Source organism: Aristolochia californica, unplaced genomic scaffold (genome assembly GCF_029961685.1).
Source record: "Aristolochia californica isolate CCGP_79_NKW_82.1479 unplaced genomic scaffold, dmAriCali1.0.hap1 SCAF_9, whole genome shotgun sequence".
NCBI classification, from domain to species: Eukaryota; Viridiplantae; Streptophyta; class Magnoliopsida; order Piperales; family Aristolochiaceae; genus Aristolochia; species Aristolochia californica.
The window spans coordinates 34,778,032-34,790,992 of record NW_027182290.1 but is presented as its reverse complement, the minus strand read 5'-3'; the positions used below and the strand labels follow the sequence as shown (position 1 = coordinate 34,790,992).

Below are 12,961 nucleotides of genomic sequence, written 5' to 3'. Positions count from 1 at the left end.
AGTACAAGTGAAGGGCGTTTCAGGGTTTGAGCCAGTGAATTTATTCATGAAGCTAATTCTATGCTACTGAAGCATCATAAACCACAGAAGTTTTTAATATGGTAACCGGAACGGATGAAGGTATTCAGTCCTTTTACTTACTGATCTATCCCACTACTGAGTTTATACATCTATTTGTCCAAGACATGTTACAGATCATGTTGCTGCCTCAAGAGAACTCATGGTGCCCTGAAATACAGCATTTTGCTTGCAGAGTTGTTCAGTCACTCTTGAATCTGTGAAAAGTCGTTTATGCATTAGATATGGATTGTGATATAAAGATTACCCAGGAGTTCAAGATGAGTCTACTTACGAATACAATGACGTATTCTTCATAGTTTTATAGGATTGCTTGTCAAAAGCTAAAACTTTAAAGGTAACGAGTTAGCTTCACTGTGCCATGTCTACTGGGAGAGAAGAGCTGTAAACTCTATCTCTGGCCTTCCTTGCCTGGTACATAAATCGGAGATAAAACTGGTTAGGAGCCACGAGTGTATAAAAATGGTTGCTCTGAACTTTGTGTGGTAGTTCATTACCACATACTTGTGCTTATTTTTTTATTTTGAGAATAATCAGTGTGCCACTATTTGGAGCAATCAAATGATCAAAGTGAAACCAAGAAATTTTCAGATGTTGTCAGGGAAAGACAGCTTCAGGGAAATGCAAGAGTAGCTTGCATGAAAAATGATTTTTTTGTCTACCTGGCAGTAAGATTCCAATCCTATGATAACATGCCTCAGATTAAGAAATAATTTGCTTTTCCTTCGTTTTATTACGTTTTTTCCCCAGATGGTTCGTAACAGGCATGAAAAGGTAAATGAGCTGTTAAAAACTTGAAAAATGTCTTGTGAGTTGTGAATATGTACCCTGCATTGAAATTGAGCTAGTCCAGGAGGGCAGATTTGATCAAGAGGGATAAAATAGATGAAGTTAATTTTAGCCATGAGACTAGTTACTCAGCAGTTAAACCATCTTTTATTTCCTTCTTGTATCGGTAAGGATTTGAAGTTGTGATTGTTTTTACTTTTCTAGTCTTACACATGAACTGTATCATGGATGAATTCTCAGAAGAAATACGTCAAGTTAAATCCAACATCATGCTCAGGATGACAGAAAAGATAGTACTCACTTCTTGCTCCCAGTTGGTGCGAAGTGTTACGGTTAGAAGCAGACTCACTTGCACAAGAAGCCCACATATGATCCCCATCCAGAGACCCTATGTCAGAAAAATTTATCACTCCTAACACTGATCAAGAGTATTTCAGACACTAAAATTGCATAAATATTGTGTAAGGCTGGAAACTCAAAATCTCACCTTTCCTCCAATATGTAAGACAAAAGCCAATAGAATAGCACTAGGAATGCCTGCAATGTAATAGGCTCCAAGATTGACAAAGGCCCCGATCTTCTGCCAACCACAACCTCTACAAGTACCTACATATTTTATATTTACAATTGTAAGCTGATTTAGAACTGTAACTTGAAGATCGATGTCATGATAAATTGCTACTGACAACAAGATGTGAACATCATTGTTAATATCAGGGCTTGGCACAATCATATTGGAGTCAGCTACATGTCTCTCTCCCTCTATTCAACTTTACCACTAGGGGATAACGAGTAGATATTCATATAAGAGAAGAAGGGCTTATGTTTGCTCAAAGAAAAAAATAAATTAAATGGAGTGATATGCTAATGATGGCACAGAAGAGGAAGCATGTACCAGAAAGCACGCACTGGATCCCGTCCAAGAAATTGGAGGTGGCCAGAATTGGCATCATGACTGCAACATAACTCACCACTTCTTCCTCACTGCTGTATGCATAACCCCACACTTTACGCACCAATATCATGGTTGTTCCCACTACTAGACCAAACGTGATGGCCAAACCCAACACAACTCTAACTGCTAATTTAGCTGCTTGAGGACGTCTGGCACCCAATTCATTGGAAACTCTTGTACTGCAGGAGAGACACTGACATCAATTAAAAAGAAACTATAATGAAAACAAAATAAAGAAAGCTGATATTGACCTATGACTGACCTGACCGCTCCACCAAGGCCAAATGGAATCATAAAGGCCAGTGAAGCTGTGTTAAGGCTGCAGAGGTTGATGAAAGTCAGTACTACAGAGTCTGCTTTTAGATTGTTCAATCTATTCTACTAGATATAACTGAACCACGAAGCCTACAAGATGATTACAGCTGTATAGATCTAGCTCTAGTTCATGTATGTGAAAATTTGATAATATTCACTGCAAACTACTAACCTTATGGATAATACTGATGTTTCTAGTTTTGGATTCGGAAGAAGACCAGACAGTAGGACTAGAAATTCGAAAGACCAGAACTCCAAGCTGTTTCAAGTCAAAAGAACAAGCAAACTTCAAGACATTAAGAATCAAATTTTCAATCAGTTTGAACATAGTTTCAGAAAAAAAGATCGAGCATATAGATCACCATATTGATTACTGTAAAATGGGCAGAGTTACACCACCCAATTGAAGGATCTCACTACGAACCGCTAAATCAATATGATTTCATAAAGCGTACCAAATATCCTGACTAACATGCAAGCCCATTGCTCTGATACGATGGGTAAGCCCTGACATGAGAATAGAGTCATGGATCCTCAATTTATTCAAGTGTCAGATAACTTACCAGACCATAACAGCAGAAGGCACAGCAAGCTGTATAAAATGGAATACATCATGCAAAGATTCCTTTGATAAACCAGTCCAAGTTTTCTTGCAGGCTGGAGAAAATTTGACATAGAGTGCCAACAATAACACATTAGCCCAGTAAGAAATGGAATTTGCTAAAGCGGCTCCTTTGAAGCCAAGTCCCGATTCAAACACCAATATCCAACAAAGAAGGATGTGAACCAAAGCAGTCATTCCAGAGCTTATCATCATAGGAAATACAATATTTTGTGCTTGTAGAAATCTGACAAGGCATTGCAGAAGTCCATAGGCAAAAATACTTGGGATCATCCAACGGGCATATAATCCTGCTTGTGCTGCTATCTCTGGATCCTGTCCGATGCTAAGGAGAATGAAGCCTGTGTAGCCCCAGATGGTTGCAAGAGGAACGCTTACAAGTAGAAGGACAAACATGCCTCTCTGCATATGGATACCAAGCAAATGATACTGTTTTGCTCCATATGATTGCCCGCACAAAGTATCCAATGCACTTGCCATCCCCAGCTATTTAATTGAAGAGCCAAATATTCGAAGTGTGAGGGAAGAGAAAAAGACTTATCTATATTGATCCTAGAATTTAAGCTACGCCCATTTACTGATTCAGAGCTGAACTGCAAAACAAGTTAAAAGACGATGAATTGTACAAGGAAGAATGCAGAGTTGAAATTCCTTTCGCGTTAATTTCTTTGAGAGAAAGTGATTGTAACTACCCATATTACAAAGTCATCAAAGAAGAGACACAAATAATAGCAGATTGAAAACGAGCTTTTCAAGATTTGGCAAAAAACTATAAGATTCTTTAAAATTTGGATGATGAAGCATTTTTTTTTCATCTGTAAACAAGTGAGAAAGGCGAATTCATTAAGAAGAGAGCCTCCAGAGGTGATTGGAGGACGAAGCAGTTGGAAATAATATTAAAAAACATCGTTTTGAACTGCAAAAACAAACAGTCGAGAGAAAAATGCTTTTTAATCTAGCAATAAAGTCTTCATAATGTGTTATATCGAGGTCTGATAACAGAGAAGCAAAACAGAGATAGTGCTTCTAAACACTAGATCTTCGGAAATATCTTATCAAGATGATGTACCACAAGATGGGCGCCCTCTAAGTTAATTCTACAGAGAAAGAAACAAAGCATTTATAAAGAAAAAAGACATCGCCCGTAACAATGAAATTTGTTTATAAAAATTTATATTTCCTATTTTCGTAATTATTATCCACCACTCGTGGAGTAGACTTTGAAAAAAATCAGGTTAATCAATGGTACTATTTGGATATAGAAGATGTCGTTTCAAGCTAGTTACAGGGGTCAAAGAAAACGAAAAAGTTATACTGCCTGATGCAGAACACAGAAAATCTATTGAAGAAGAAAGGAAGGCACACTTACCAAAAAGCTAAAACCGGTGACCCCAGCGAAGGAAGTAGCCATTGCAGCACCAGAAAGAGCAAGCTCCCCGAGATGACCCACAAACATAACAGAAATGACTTGCAAACACATCTGCAACAAACTAACAGATATCAAAGGCCCAGACAACCACAGCTGCCTCTTTACTTCTTCAAATACAACGTTGCTTTCACAGCTATCTTCCACAGCCTCCCCCGCAAATACGTAGCCCTTCTCAGAGCTCGAAATGAGAGAAGATCGTAGAGTCGTCCCAGGTCCATCTTGTTCTTCCATTTCTCTTTCTTGCCTGTGTGTCTATGCGGACTACTGCAGAGCCGCGACAACGAAGAAGCCAGATCCTAAGCATGTGTATAAAGAACCACAAGTTCAGTAGGCATTGTTTTGAATGACAAAAATATCCTTGTAGTGCTGCAGCCTGGAGGATTGACTCTGGATTTTAAGATGCAAATTAACAGGAAATAAAAGCTCTCCAATAATTCTAGTGTGCATGCAGAAAGAGCCAATTATCAACCCAGTGCAAGTACCCAAAAAAACAAAAAAAACAAGATCAGAGCAAGAAGTGATTAAAACCAGGGTTTTGCCACTCGGATCGACCTTCGGCATCGCCCAATCCCAAGTCTTCTAGGGTGAGTCGTGTCGGCTCTTCCGACTAGGCTGGCCGAGTACCATATCTCTCTAGAACGCGACTCATGTAGAAAAGTCGGAAGGGATACGACAGAAAATTTGATAAGACGTGATGAGTCAGATAACAATGCAGTGAACATTCTGTTCATTGTGCAAATATTTTTATTAAATACTTTTAACGTGATAATATTTATTAACTTTAGGTTTTATCAATCAATATTTCTACCACTTATTGATTATTGTTTATTTATTATAATTATAATTATAATTTTATATTACATACAAATTTAAGAGCTTCATCCATCATAAATGGCTATAAGGTGACAATTTTATGGAGGGAGGAGACAGACGAAAGAAGAGTTGAAGAGGCTTGAGGTGGAGATCTAGTGTCAATGACGGAGGAGGACGGTTCGGTTCTGGTTGCCGGTGGCCATGAGACTTCGACAAGGCAGCTTCGGAATCTGGCACGGATGCGGCGATGGAGGTTCGGGGACAGCCAGGGCAGTAGTTGAGGCGACGGCAGAAAATCCTAATCTCTGTTTTTTTTGCCGTCGTGACTGTTTATACCGGGAGATGGATCGGTGAGTCAAGTATACGAACCGTGACCCGCCCTCAGTCTGGTCCCGACTCGCCCGTTGAGTCACCAAACCATGATGGAAACAGAGTCTCCAGGTGGTTGTCGGGTTCCATCATTAAATTATCACGACTAAAGAAACGAACAGAAGCGTCAGCTGTGTACCATTTTTCTTTCCTTTGGTGCAGAGAGTCGTCAAAGATTATATAAAGTTGGTCGTTTGGAAATGAGCTTTAGACGAGATACCAAAACAGGAAGGGAACAGAGTCACGACTGTGGCTGAGTCATATCTTGATGGCGATTGATTTGGGTAAAACACGCAAGGCAATTGATTTGGAAATGGTTCTCTTTTGTTTGGTTTGGACTGAAAGTAGATACAACCATCAAACAAATATAAGAAGATTTGAGAGAGAGAAAACAAATTTGTTCGGACTGAAATAGATACAATGATCATGTAAAATTGTTGGAAACAAGAAGAGAGAAAAAGGAAATTATCCTTCAGAAACCTTCTCAGTAAAAGGTTTAAGTAGGCAACCCAAAGCGTTTCTAATCTACTTAACTAAACTTGTTTAACACGACTAAAACTCTAAATTTTATAGAATAGGGTGGATATTTGATTAACTTGTCATGGGCTCCTCCCTCCATTTCGTTAGGATCCGAGCACATTTTGAATCTTAGGCCCACTTTACTTCTTTCGCATACCTTGCAAGCTTCTTGGATGTAAATGGTCTTTTTCTAAACCCAAAAGCCCACAACAAGGAGCCACGAGACGATTTTGGCTTGTGGGTTCATATCACCTAGAAGTCACGTTTCCATGTTAGGAGAAGGCGACTTCGACTTCATGCATAAAGTTTGGCTGGAGAGGACGTCTCGCTCGCATCTCTCCGTAGCCCAGTCTTCTCTTCGCATTCAGCCGAATTTTCCACTTCCCGACAAAATTTTCTGTTCCCCTTTCTCGTTTATCTTTCCCTCTTTCCGTTTTCCCTCCCTCTCTCGTTATTTTCTCCGGATGATGGAGCTGAAGCTCCTCGCGTGTCCCTTCTCTCACCCGCTCCTATCTCCGGCAGGTATATTTCTGATTCCTCACTGATTGTGTTTTTTTTTTTTTTGGCCGTGTTGCTGCTATCTGGAGAGTTGTTTCTGTAACGCATTACGGAATTTTGTACCTCTGTCTGAGATTGCTAATGGTATCTTCCCCTTTTTTCTCTGCTACTGCCTATTCTAAACTATATATGATGAGTTAAAATTGTTAAATAATGTTAATATGATGAACTAAATAACGTGAGATCTTTATGGCGGTTAGAGAACATTTGACTTCAAATGATTTATCTTTCTCTTCTCTTCTCTTTCCCGTCTTATCTTCTCCACTCTAAAATCCTTTCAGTCTAAATATAGATAATTTCTTAATTGTCTACTCATTTCAGGACAGATTATATAAATGTTAGAACAAAGTCATTGATTAGCCCTTAGATATATGTGGATTCTAAATCAAACGAAAAAAGCCCGTTTTTTTCTTCCAAAATCTTTTTCTCCCCCCATTTTGCATGTAGTTTATGGTCAAGTTACTCTGTTTTCCTTTTCTCTTTTATGTTATTATTATTGACCTAAAAAATATAATACTGGTTTATTTATTTTCTAGGGTGCTTATGAACTTGGATCAGTTGCAAGACAATGCTGCTTCTGTTGCCTCTTCTGATCTACTCAGAAATATCAATGAGCATCTAATGGTTAGACATGAAGCTGCAAAGGCCCTTGGCTCTCTTGCAGGTAAACAACAAATTACCATGAATTTTGTGGATGTAACTGATGGAAGTTTTTTTTTTTTTTTTAAAATAAAAAATTTCTGTACAGATTTGTCTGATTTCTGTAGTCCTTTCACCTGTTCCTGAACTTCATCCTTACTAAGTACTGTTTTCACTTGCTTTTCAGCTTCATGCCTCCTACTGTATTTGTTTCTGCATGCATGGCCCTTCTCAGAGTTGTGAGGTTTCCTCAGCATAACTGTTCTAGCACAAAGATGCGACGACCGAATAAAGAAATATCTTTCACCCTCTTATTTACTTCATAATAATGATCTTATTTAGCTGAGACGATCCATAGATACACATCTTCATTCCTAGAAATGACACCCCACAGACCATACCAGATGAGAGCAGAGAGTAGCATAGTAGTGTTTAGTACTGAGTACAGATTCAAATAGGCAGAAATAAAGTCATCGCACAAGTTGCTGCTCGAGGGCCTGCTTTGGTCTCCAGCACCTCAATGTACAAATCCATAGAACCTGTCTGAAGTATCCATTTCATCTTCCTAATAACAGACATTCATGATGCAGAGTTGTTGAATTAGGGTAGTTTTAGCAATCAATTAGACTATGAATTTATGTAGCATTTCGTCTGTCTCAAATTCCTCATCCTCCAGCAATGTCTCCTTGTCACTTTTATTACTTTCCTCTTGGGAGGGGTAGTGAGGAAGTAATCCTTGCTTTACATTTTAAAATAAAGAAACGAGATTTAAATTTTTTTTTATTTTTTTTATAAAGAATGAGATTTACATTTACTTGGGATTTTCTTGGATGTTACTGGAAAATGGAAATCTTGGCTTGTGTATTGTACTCTTGCAGAAATAAACAATCCATACCCAGGTAACGAAGAAATCCACGGAAGGTTTCATAAGCTAGAACAGATTCTTTTTCCATCTCCCATAAATTAAAATTAAAATTGATACCTTCTTTTGAAAGGGAATTAGCTAAAATCCAACGGAATGTCTGCGTTCATAGGTTATGTTATGACTTTCATCTTCCAACTCCTGTTTCTCTGGGTCTGCTTTCATCTTCCAACTCCTGCATCTCTGGGTCAGCTCTGTGAATTTCCTCTTCAATTCATCTATACGGCACACGATCTACTCACCTTTTATCCTGCTAACAATTACAAGAACATGCAATCCGTCGACAGACTCAACTTCCCTACGCCGCGAATGAAAAACCCAGACTCACTTCCTTTCTCCACCTCTTTCATCTTTTCCACCCTCCCTGGTTTCAGCATCGATTTCGTTCTCCAGAGTTTGAGTCTATGACAACAACTGAAGCAAAAATTTCCTGTACGATTGAAAGGATTCGAGCAGAACTCACAATGCTTCCCGAAAGGTTTATATCAGGCTTGTGACTATTTAGATTGCTCCTTATTAAAGGAAATTTGACTTCCTTCGGGGCCATTGAATACTGGTATGGGAGATAAAATTGAAGGCATGTCCATGAGTTCGTAGTCTGTATAATTTATTACATGATACACGTTATCTACTTCAATATATTGTAATACAACTTGTGAATCAATTGTAAACATCAGTTAAAAATCTTTTTCATTTTTTGAAGCGATGAGAAAAATCACACTCAAATCTGACTATTAACAATTGTTTTGTAAATTAATAGGTACAGAAGAGTCGTTTGAATATACTACCTTCATTTATTAGCCATGATCCTTTCGTTTGCGAACACGACCTCACCATTGAAAAGCCCATATAATAATCATTTTACGACCTCGTATTCAATAACATGCAGGCAAATCTGATTCCTTTTTTGGAAAATTTTGCAACCTCTTTCGAGTATTTATAAAATCCAATTCAGCCAAAAACCTAAAATCTCATCATAGAACATGAATTTATGAAATGGACTCGAGGATGATGGATTCATCACCTGAATTTCTTTTTTCTTTTTGTGAATCTTAATCCATATCTACGGAATCATCAAATGAATATGTTCATTCTGCTGTAGTGAGACGAAATTCCACAGCAGTAAGTTTCCTTACCAGCGGTGAAAAAGAGAGCCACTGACCCGAGAAGACGACAACAAAAAAAAAAAAAATAGTAAAATTATAAACAAGAGGGTGCTTACCCTCTACTTTGCCATATAGTACATTAATGGCTCTCGTAATGCCACGGAAACCAACAAAGCATGGAAGCTCGTTCAACGACCAATTAGCTTAACCGTCCAAGCTCCACCCAAGTAGAGACCCAACAGTGGCCCCGCCAGGAGTAATTGAGTAAGAGGATCAGTTGACGGCGTAAGAATAGCAGCAGCCACAACTGCACCGACTACAACATATCTCCAGATTGATAGCATTTGGTCTCCAGAGACTAAACCAACCTGTCCTAACAGAAGTTGGATAACAGGAACCTGTGGAAGAGAGAAACCATCTTGAGATCAAATGACAGAAAGTTGGTTTAAGTTGCCATAAGTCTCAACCAGAATTAATCTACAACAACTGAAGATCATACCTGGAATGATAAGCCTGTGCTGAACATGAGCACCAATACAAACTCGAAGTACTGATCAATTGACCATAATGATTCCACAGCCCCTTCAGCATAGTTGATAAAGAAGCTCAAAGCAGCAGGAGTGAGTACAGAATAGGAGAAGAAGATACCAGCATAGAAGAGCACTGAAGAACCTAAGACAATAGGCCCCAAGAATCTTCTCTCATCTCTTGTCAATCCAGGGAGCACAAAAGCTATTATCTCATAAAGAATAACAGGGCTTCCAAGAAGAAGACCAGTGTATCCAGATACCTGTTTGGAAGATTGTTACTAAACTGAATCCATCAGAATTGCATTGATGAATATGAGCCATAGCATAAAAAAGGGTCTAATCGTTACCTTTAGAGTTGTAAAAAAAAATTCCCCAGGTGATAATTGGAGAAATCGAACCCCCTGAGAACTAACAGGAGCCTCAAGAAGCACTATCAGTTGTTTAGAAAATGCAAAGCAGCCTAAAATTGCAGCTCCGACGCCCAAAACTGAGACAAAGATTCGCCCTCGCAGCTCTTCTAGATGATCAAATACACTCATCTCTTTATCATCCGGGAGAAGCTCTTTACTAGGATAGAGAAGGTTATAGAGGGAACTGCCTTCAGAGTTTTCTTGCTCTTTCTGTGAAGATTCTGCTTGTGTGGCTGTTCTTTCTAGTGAGGAACCTGCCAATCCTGCAGTGACTAGTAAGTATGAGAATTTCAAAAGAACATCTAGACTTCTTTCCTCAAAAAATGTTTGTAATGAATAGATTACCCATTTCGTACAGGCTTAATTGAGTGAAGACAGAACCCACTGTGAAATAACAAAAAACCACGATAGAAAATGACAAAACCAAACACAAGGCAGAGAATGACACACCACTTTAGTTGGGTATTCCACAAATTTGTTATATGTTAGTGAGCATTAAAGGCGTAAATAGATGCCTAGTAAAGAACTCCTGTGTACAGTAGATATTCTCAGGTGCCTTATCTTTTACAGAACTCCCTAACAAGAGATGGTTGACATCTCATGCGGATATTTGATATTTGCTGACAAATTTCTTAGAAAAATCTATAAAGAAACAACCAAAAGAAGATTTATAAAGAAACAACTCTGTCCTGTCTGTAGACTCGTCCCTTACCAAATGACAATACCTTCAATTTGATACACAGTGAAGAAGGTAATGATTTATCCTTAAATTTATTGAAAAGAAAGAAAAAGGAAAAAGGTATGACAAATAAATAACTCAGGTGATCCTACTTAGGCCCGTCGCATTTGCAATGATGGTCAGACAAATAAGGAATGATTTTGGGCCTCACCAGCAGCATAAATTACTATTTTCTACTCCTCTTTAATGTTTATATTTGCTATACATAAATAGTTTTTTTGACTGAGCCACCATTTAGACTGCCAAATAAATGACCTCTGCAATTTGCCTGACCTTAACAGTTTTCTTTTGCATTTTCTTTTTAAATAGTGACCTCAAAAGCGTTTCTTTGAGACAAACCCAGAAATAAATTATTTGAATGAAATGCAGTTCATTCAAAATAAGGGTTAAATACAGTCAACTACCACAAGAATTGTGAAACTACATTCACTTCCACCCAATCAAATCCCTTTTCCCCTTGCTCTTCCCTCTTTTATGACTTTAACCCTATTAAAATCATTAAAAAGATTTAGATTTTTTTACATAATAATTTAGTTAAACAATATAATTTAAAATCACTAAATAGATTTATATTTCTATACTCAAAATAATTTATTTAAACAATTTAAAGAGTTATATTTAAAAAAAGGGTTGTTTTGCATCTTCTCCTTCTCTCTAAGCACCAGGACAGAGGGGAAGGTACTTTCCTCCTTCATCATGCAAATTGATATACAGTTTCCTTCAAGAGATTGTCATGATCCTCCAATTTTAGAGTATGCTTTAGTTTATAAGATCCCTGTTCCTGATATCTTCTTGTCTCTGTTTCCGAATTTCTTAAGCTCTATTTATGATTTGCCTCTATCCAGCTCTTCCTGTATGGTCTCTCTCCCTCATTGTGCTTTTTGATTAAAAGAAGAAAAAAAAGATAAAAACTTCAGGATAGGAGGGAGCAGAAAAGTAGGGTCAGAAGAGTGAACATGATACAGAAGACTCGATAACAGGGAAAAAAGAATATTCGAAATTATCTAACAGAAATAACAAAATTAGCAGAAGCAAGAACTGACAAAAACCGTCTAATCTAAAGTACGGAAAGAAGGAAGCAGCTCACGAGAATATATAGTCATCTAAGACAAACCAGAAGTTAAAAAGAGCTGGGATCTGAATCAAGCAAATACCTAGATATCTATCTCCAGACATCCAAAATGCCAAGGACAAAGAAAGCTGATTCTACAAAATCAAGCAAGTAAAACTAAAGTAGAATCACTAGATTAACAAGTATGGTGTGTATACATGAGTAAATCCCTAATTAAAGAGAACTCCAAACAACATAATCCAAAGTACTAGGAGAAACAGACAGGTGAGTCATTTAGGGAACAAACAGCAGAGGAGCAACAACCAAACCCAGGAGTTTTTACGTTACCATTCGGCCTCTCTTCAACAGCAGAACCAACGCCACCAACCACAAATCCTTGTTCTGATTCTTTACCACTTTCAACAGCACAACAAACGGTTCTAATTATCCTCTTTTTGCTTTCCAGGCTCCGTAAGTTCAGTCTTTTCCTTCCAATCAGTAGAGAACTCGGTTTCCTACTTGAATCAATACAGCGAAAGCAATCGACCTGAAGATTAGGAACAAGAGCCGCGCTCCCCATTTTTTCCCTCTTTCTTCGAAGGCCAAAAAAATTGGTCGGAAAAGGAGGATTGTTGAATGTTGACGGTTGCAGGTCAATCGGGATTGGAAGATATATTGCGGCCGTATGTACGTGCAGGTTGTGAAAAGCCACTCGTGCGTAACGCATGCCATGGGCTAACGTAGTATAGCTCTCATGGGCCCAGAATAATGTTACAAAATATAAGCTAAAAAACATTTCCATCATTCCTTTCTCCTTCATTTTTCATGACCTGTTAAATATGAATTGTGCTCCTGATCTGCATCCACTTAGGTATGGCTTGAGTTGCGACTTTTTTGTACCTTGAGCAAGGCTTTAAAATTAAATCTGTTGCCTTATAGTTACATAAATTTTTTCACCAAATTACTCATGTAATCTTACTGGTATTAAATAAAGTCTATTCGATTTTATTCAATCAGTGCTCATTTTCAGCCAAACTTCTGCCTCTGCCCCCACATTTTGGGCTTCCTCGTTGGATCCATTAGTCCTGGATTACTTGTACAGGATTTAATCCTTTCC

The 12,961-nt window shown here is 38.2% G+C and overlaps 2 protein-coding genes and 1 long non-coding RNA gene across 5 annotated transcripts; 1 reads left to right on the top strand and 2 right to left on the bottom strand.

Annotated features, from left to right (window-relative positions):
- Positions 1-67: 67 nt before the first annotated feature.
- Positions 68-4,583, bottom strand: LOC137941819 (protein DETOXIFICATION 16-like). 2 transcript variants are annotated; one of them, XM_068787408.1, is made up of 9 exons: positions 4,129-4,583; positions 2,701-3,161; positions 2,310-2,396; positions 2,085-2,141; positions 1,763-2,001; positions 1,355-1,473; positions 1,169-1,255; positions 353-489; positions 68-275 (listed from the first exon to the last, which is right to left on the bottom strand). In XM_068787408.1, the coding sequence occupies exons 1-8, from the start codon at positions 4,417-4,419 to the stop codon at positions 430-432; spliced, it is 1,401 nt and encodes a 466-aa protein (XP_068643509.1). In that variant the 5' UTR covers positions 4,420-4,583; the 3' UTR covers positions 68-275; positions 353-429. The 2 variants fall into 2 exon arrangements, with proteins under 2 accessions (XP_068643509.1, XP_068643508.1); XM_068787407.1 differs by having other exon boundaries at positions 2,701-3,245; positions 4,129-4,582.
- Positions 4,584-6,231: 1,648 nt separating this feature from the next.
- Positions 6,232-7,917, top strand: LOC137941483 (uncharacterized). The gene is made up of 3 exons (XR_011110407.1): positions 6,232-6,411; positions 6,984-7,111; positions 7,274-7,917. It is a non-coding gene; the product is annotated as an uncharacterized lncRNA (long non-coding RNA).
- Positions 7,918-9,015: 1,098 nt separating this feature from the next.
- Positions 9,016-12,473, bottom strand: LOC137941652 (sec-independent protein translocase protein TATC, chloroplastic-like). 2 transcript variants are annotated; one of them, XM_068787154.1, is made up of 4 exons: positions 12,193-12,473; positions 9,992-10,317; positions 9,614-9,904; positions 9,016-9,512 (listed from the first exon to the last, which is right to left on the bottom strand). In XM_068787154.1, the coding sequence occupies exons 1-4, from the start codon at positions 12,422-12,424 to the stop codon at positions 9,303-9,305; spliced, it is 1,059 nt and encodes a 352-aa protein (XP_068643255.1). In that variant the 5' UTR covers positions 12,425-12,473; the 3' UTR covers positions 9,016-9,302. The 2 variants fall into 2 exon arrangements, with proteins under 2 accessions (XP_068643255.1, XP_068643256.1); XM_068787155.1 differs by having other exon boundaries at positions 9,992-10,308.
- Positions 12,474-12,961: the final 488 nt, after the last annotated feature.

Bases quoted from the DNA above. Each gene is read 5' to 3' on its own strand.
- LOC137941652 (XM_068787154.1), bottom strand. From the start codon at position 12,424: ATGGGGAGCGCGGCTCTTGTTCCTAATCTTCAGGTCGATTGCTTTCGC. The intron at 10,318-12,192 runs GTAACGTAAAAA...TAGTCACTGCAG, and splicing joins TGTTGAAGAGAGGCCGAATG to GATTGGCAGGTTCCTCACTA. The intron at 9,905-9,991 runs GTAACGATTAGA...TCTTCCAAACAG, and splicing joins TTTTTTTTACAACTCTAAAG to GTATCTGGATACACTGGTCT.
- LOC137941819 (XM_068787407.1), bottom strand. From the start codon at position 4,419: ATGGAAGAACAAGATGGACCTGGGACGACTCTACGATCTTCTCTCATT. The intron at 2,002-2,084 runs GTCAGTCATAGG...TCTCTCCTGCAG, and splicing joins GGCCTTGGTGGAGCGGTCAG to TACAAGAGTTTCCAATGAAT. The intron at 1,256-1,354 runs GTGAGATTTTGA...TTTCTGACATAG, and splicing joins TCTTACATATTGGAGGAAAG to GGTCTCTGGATGGGGATCAT.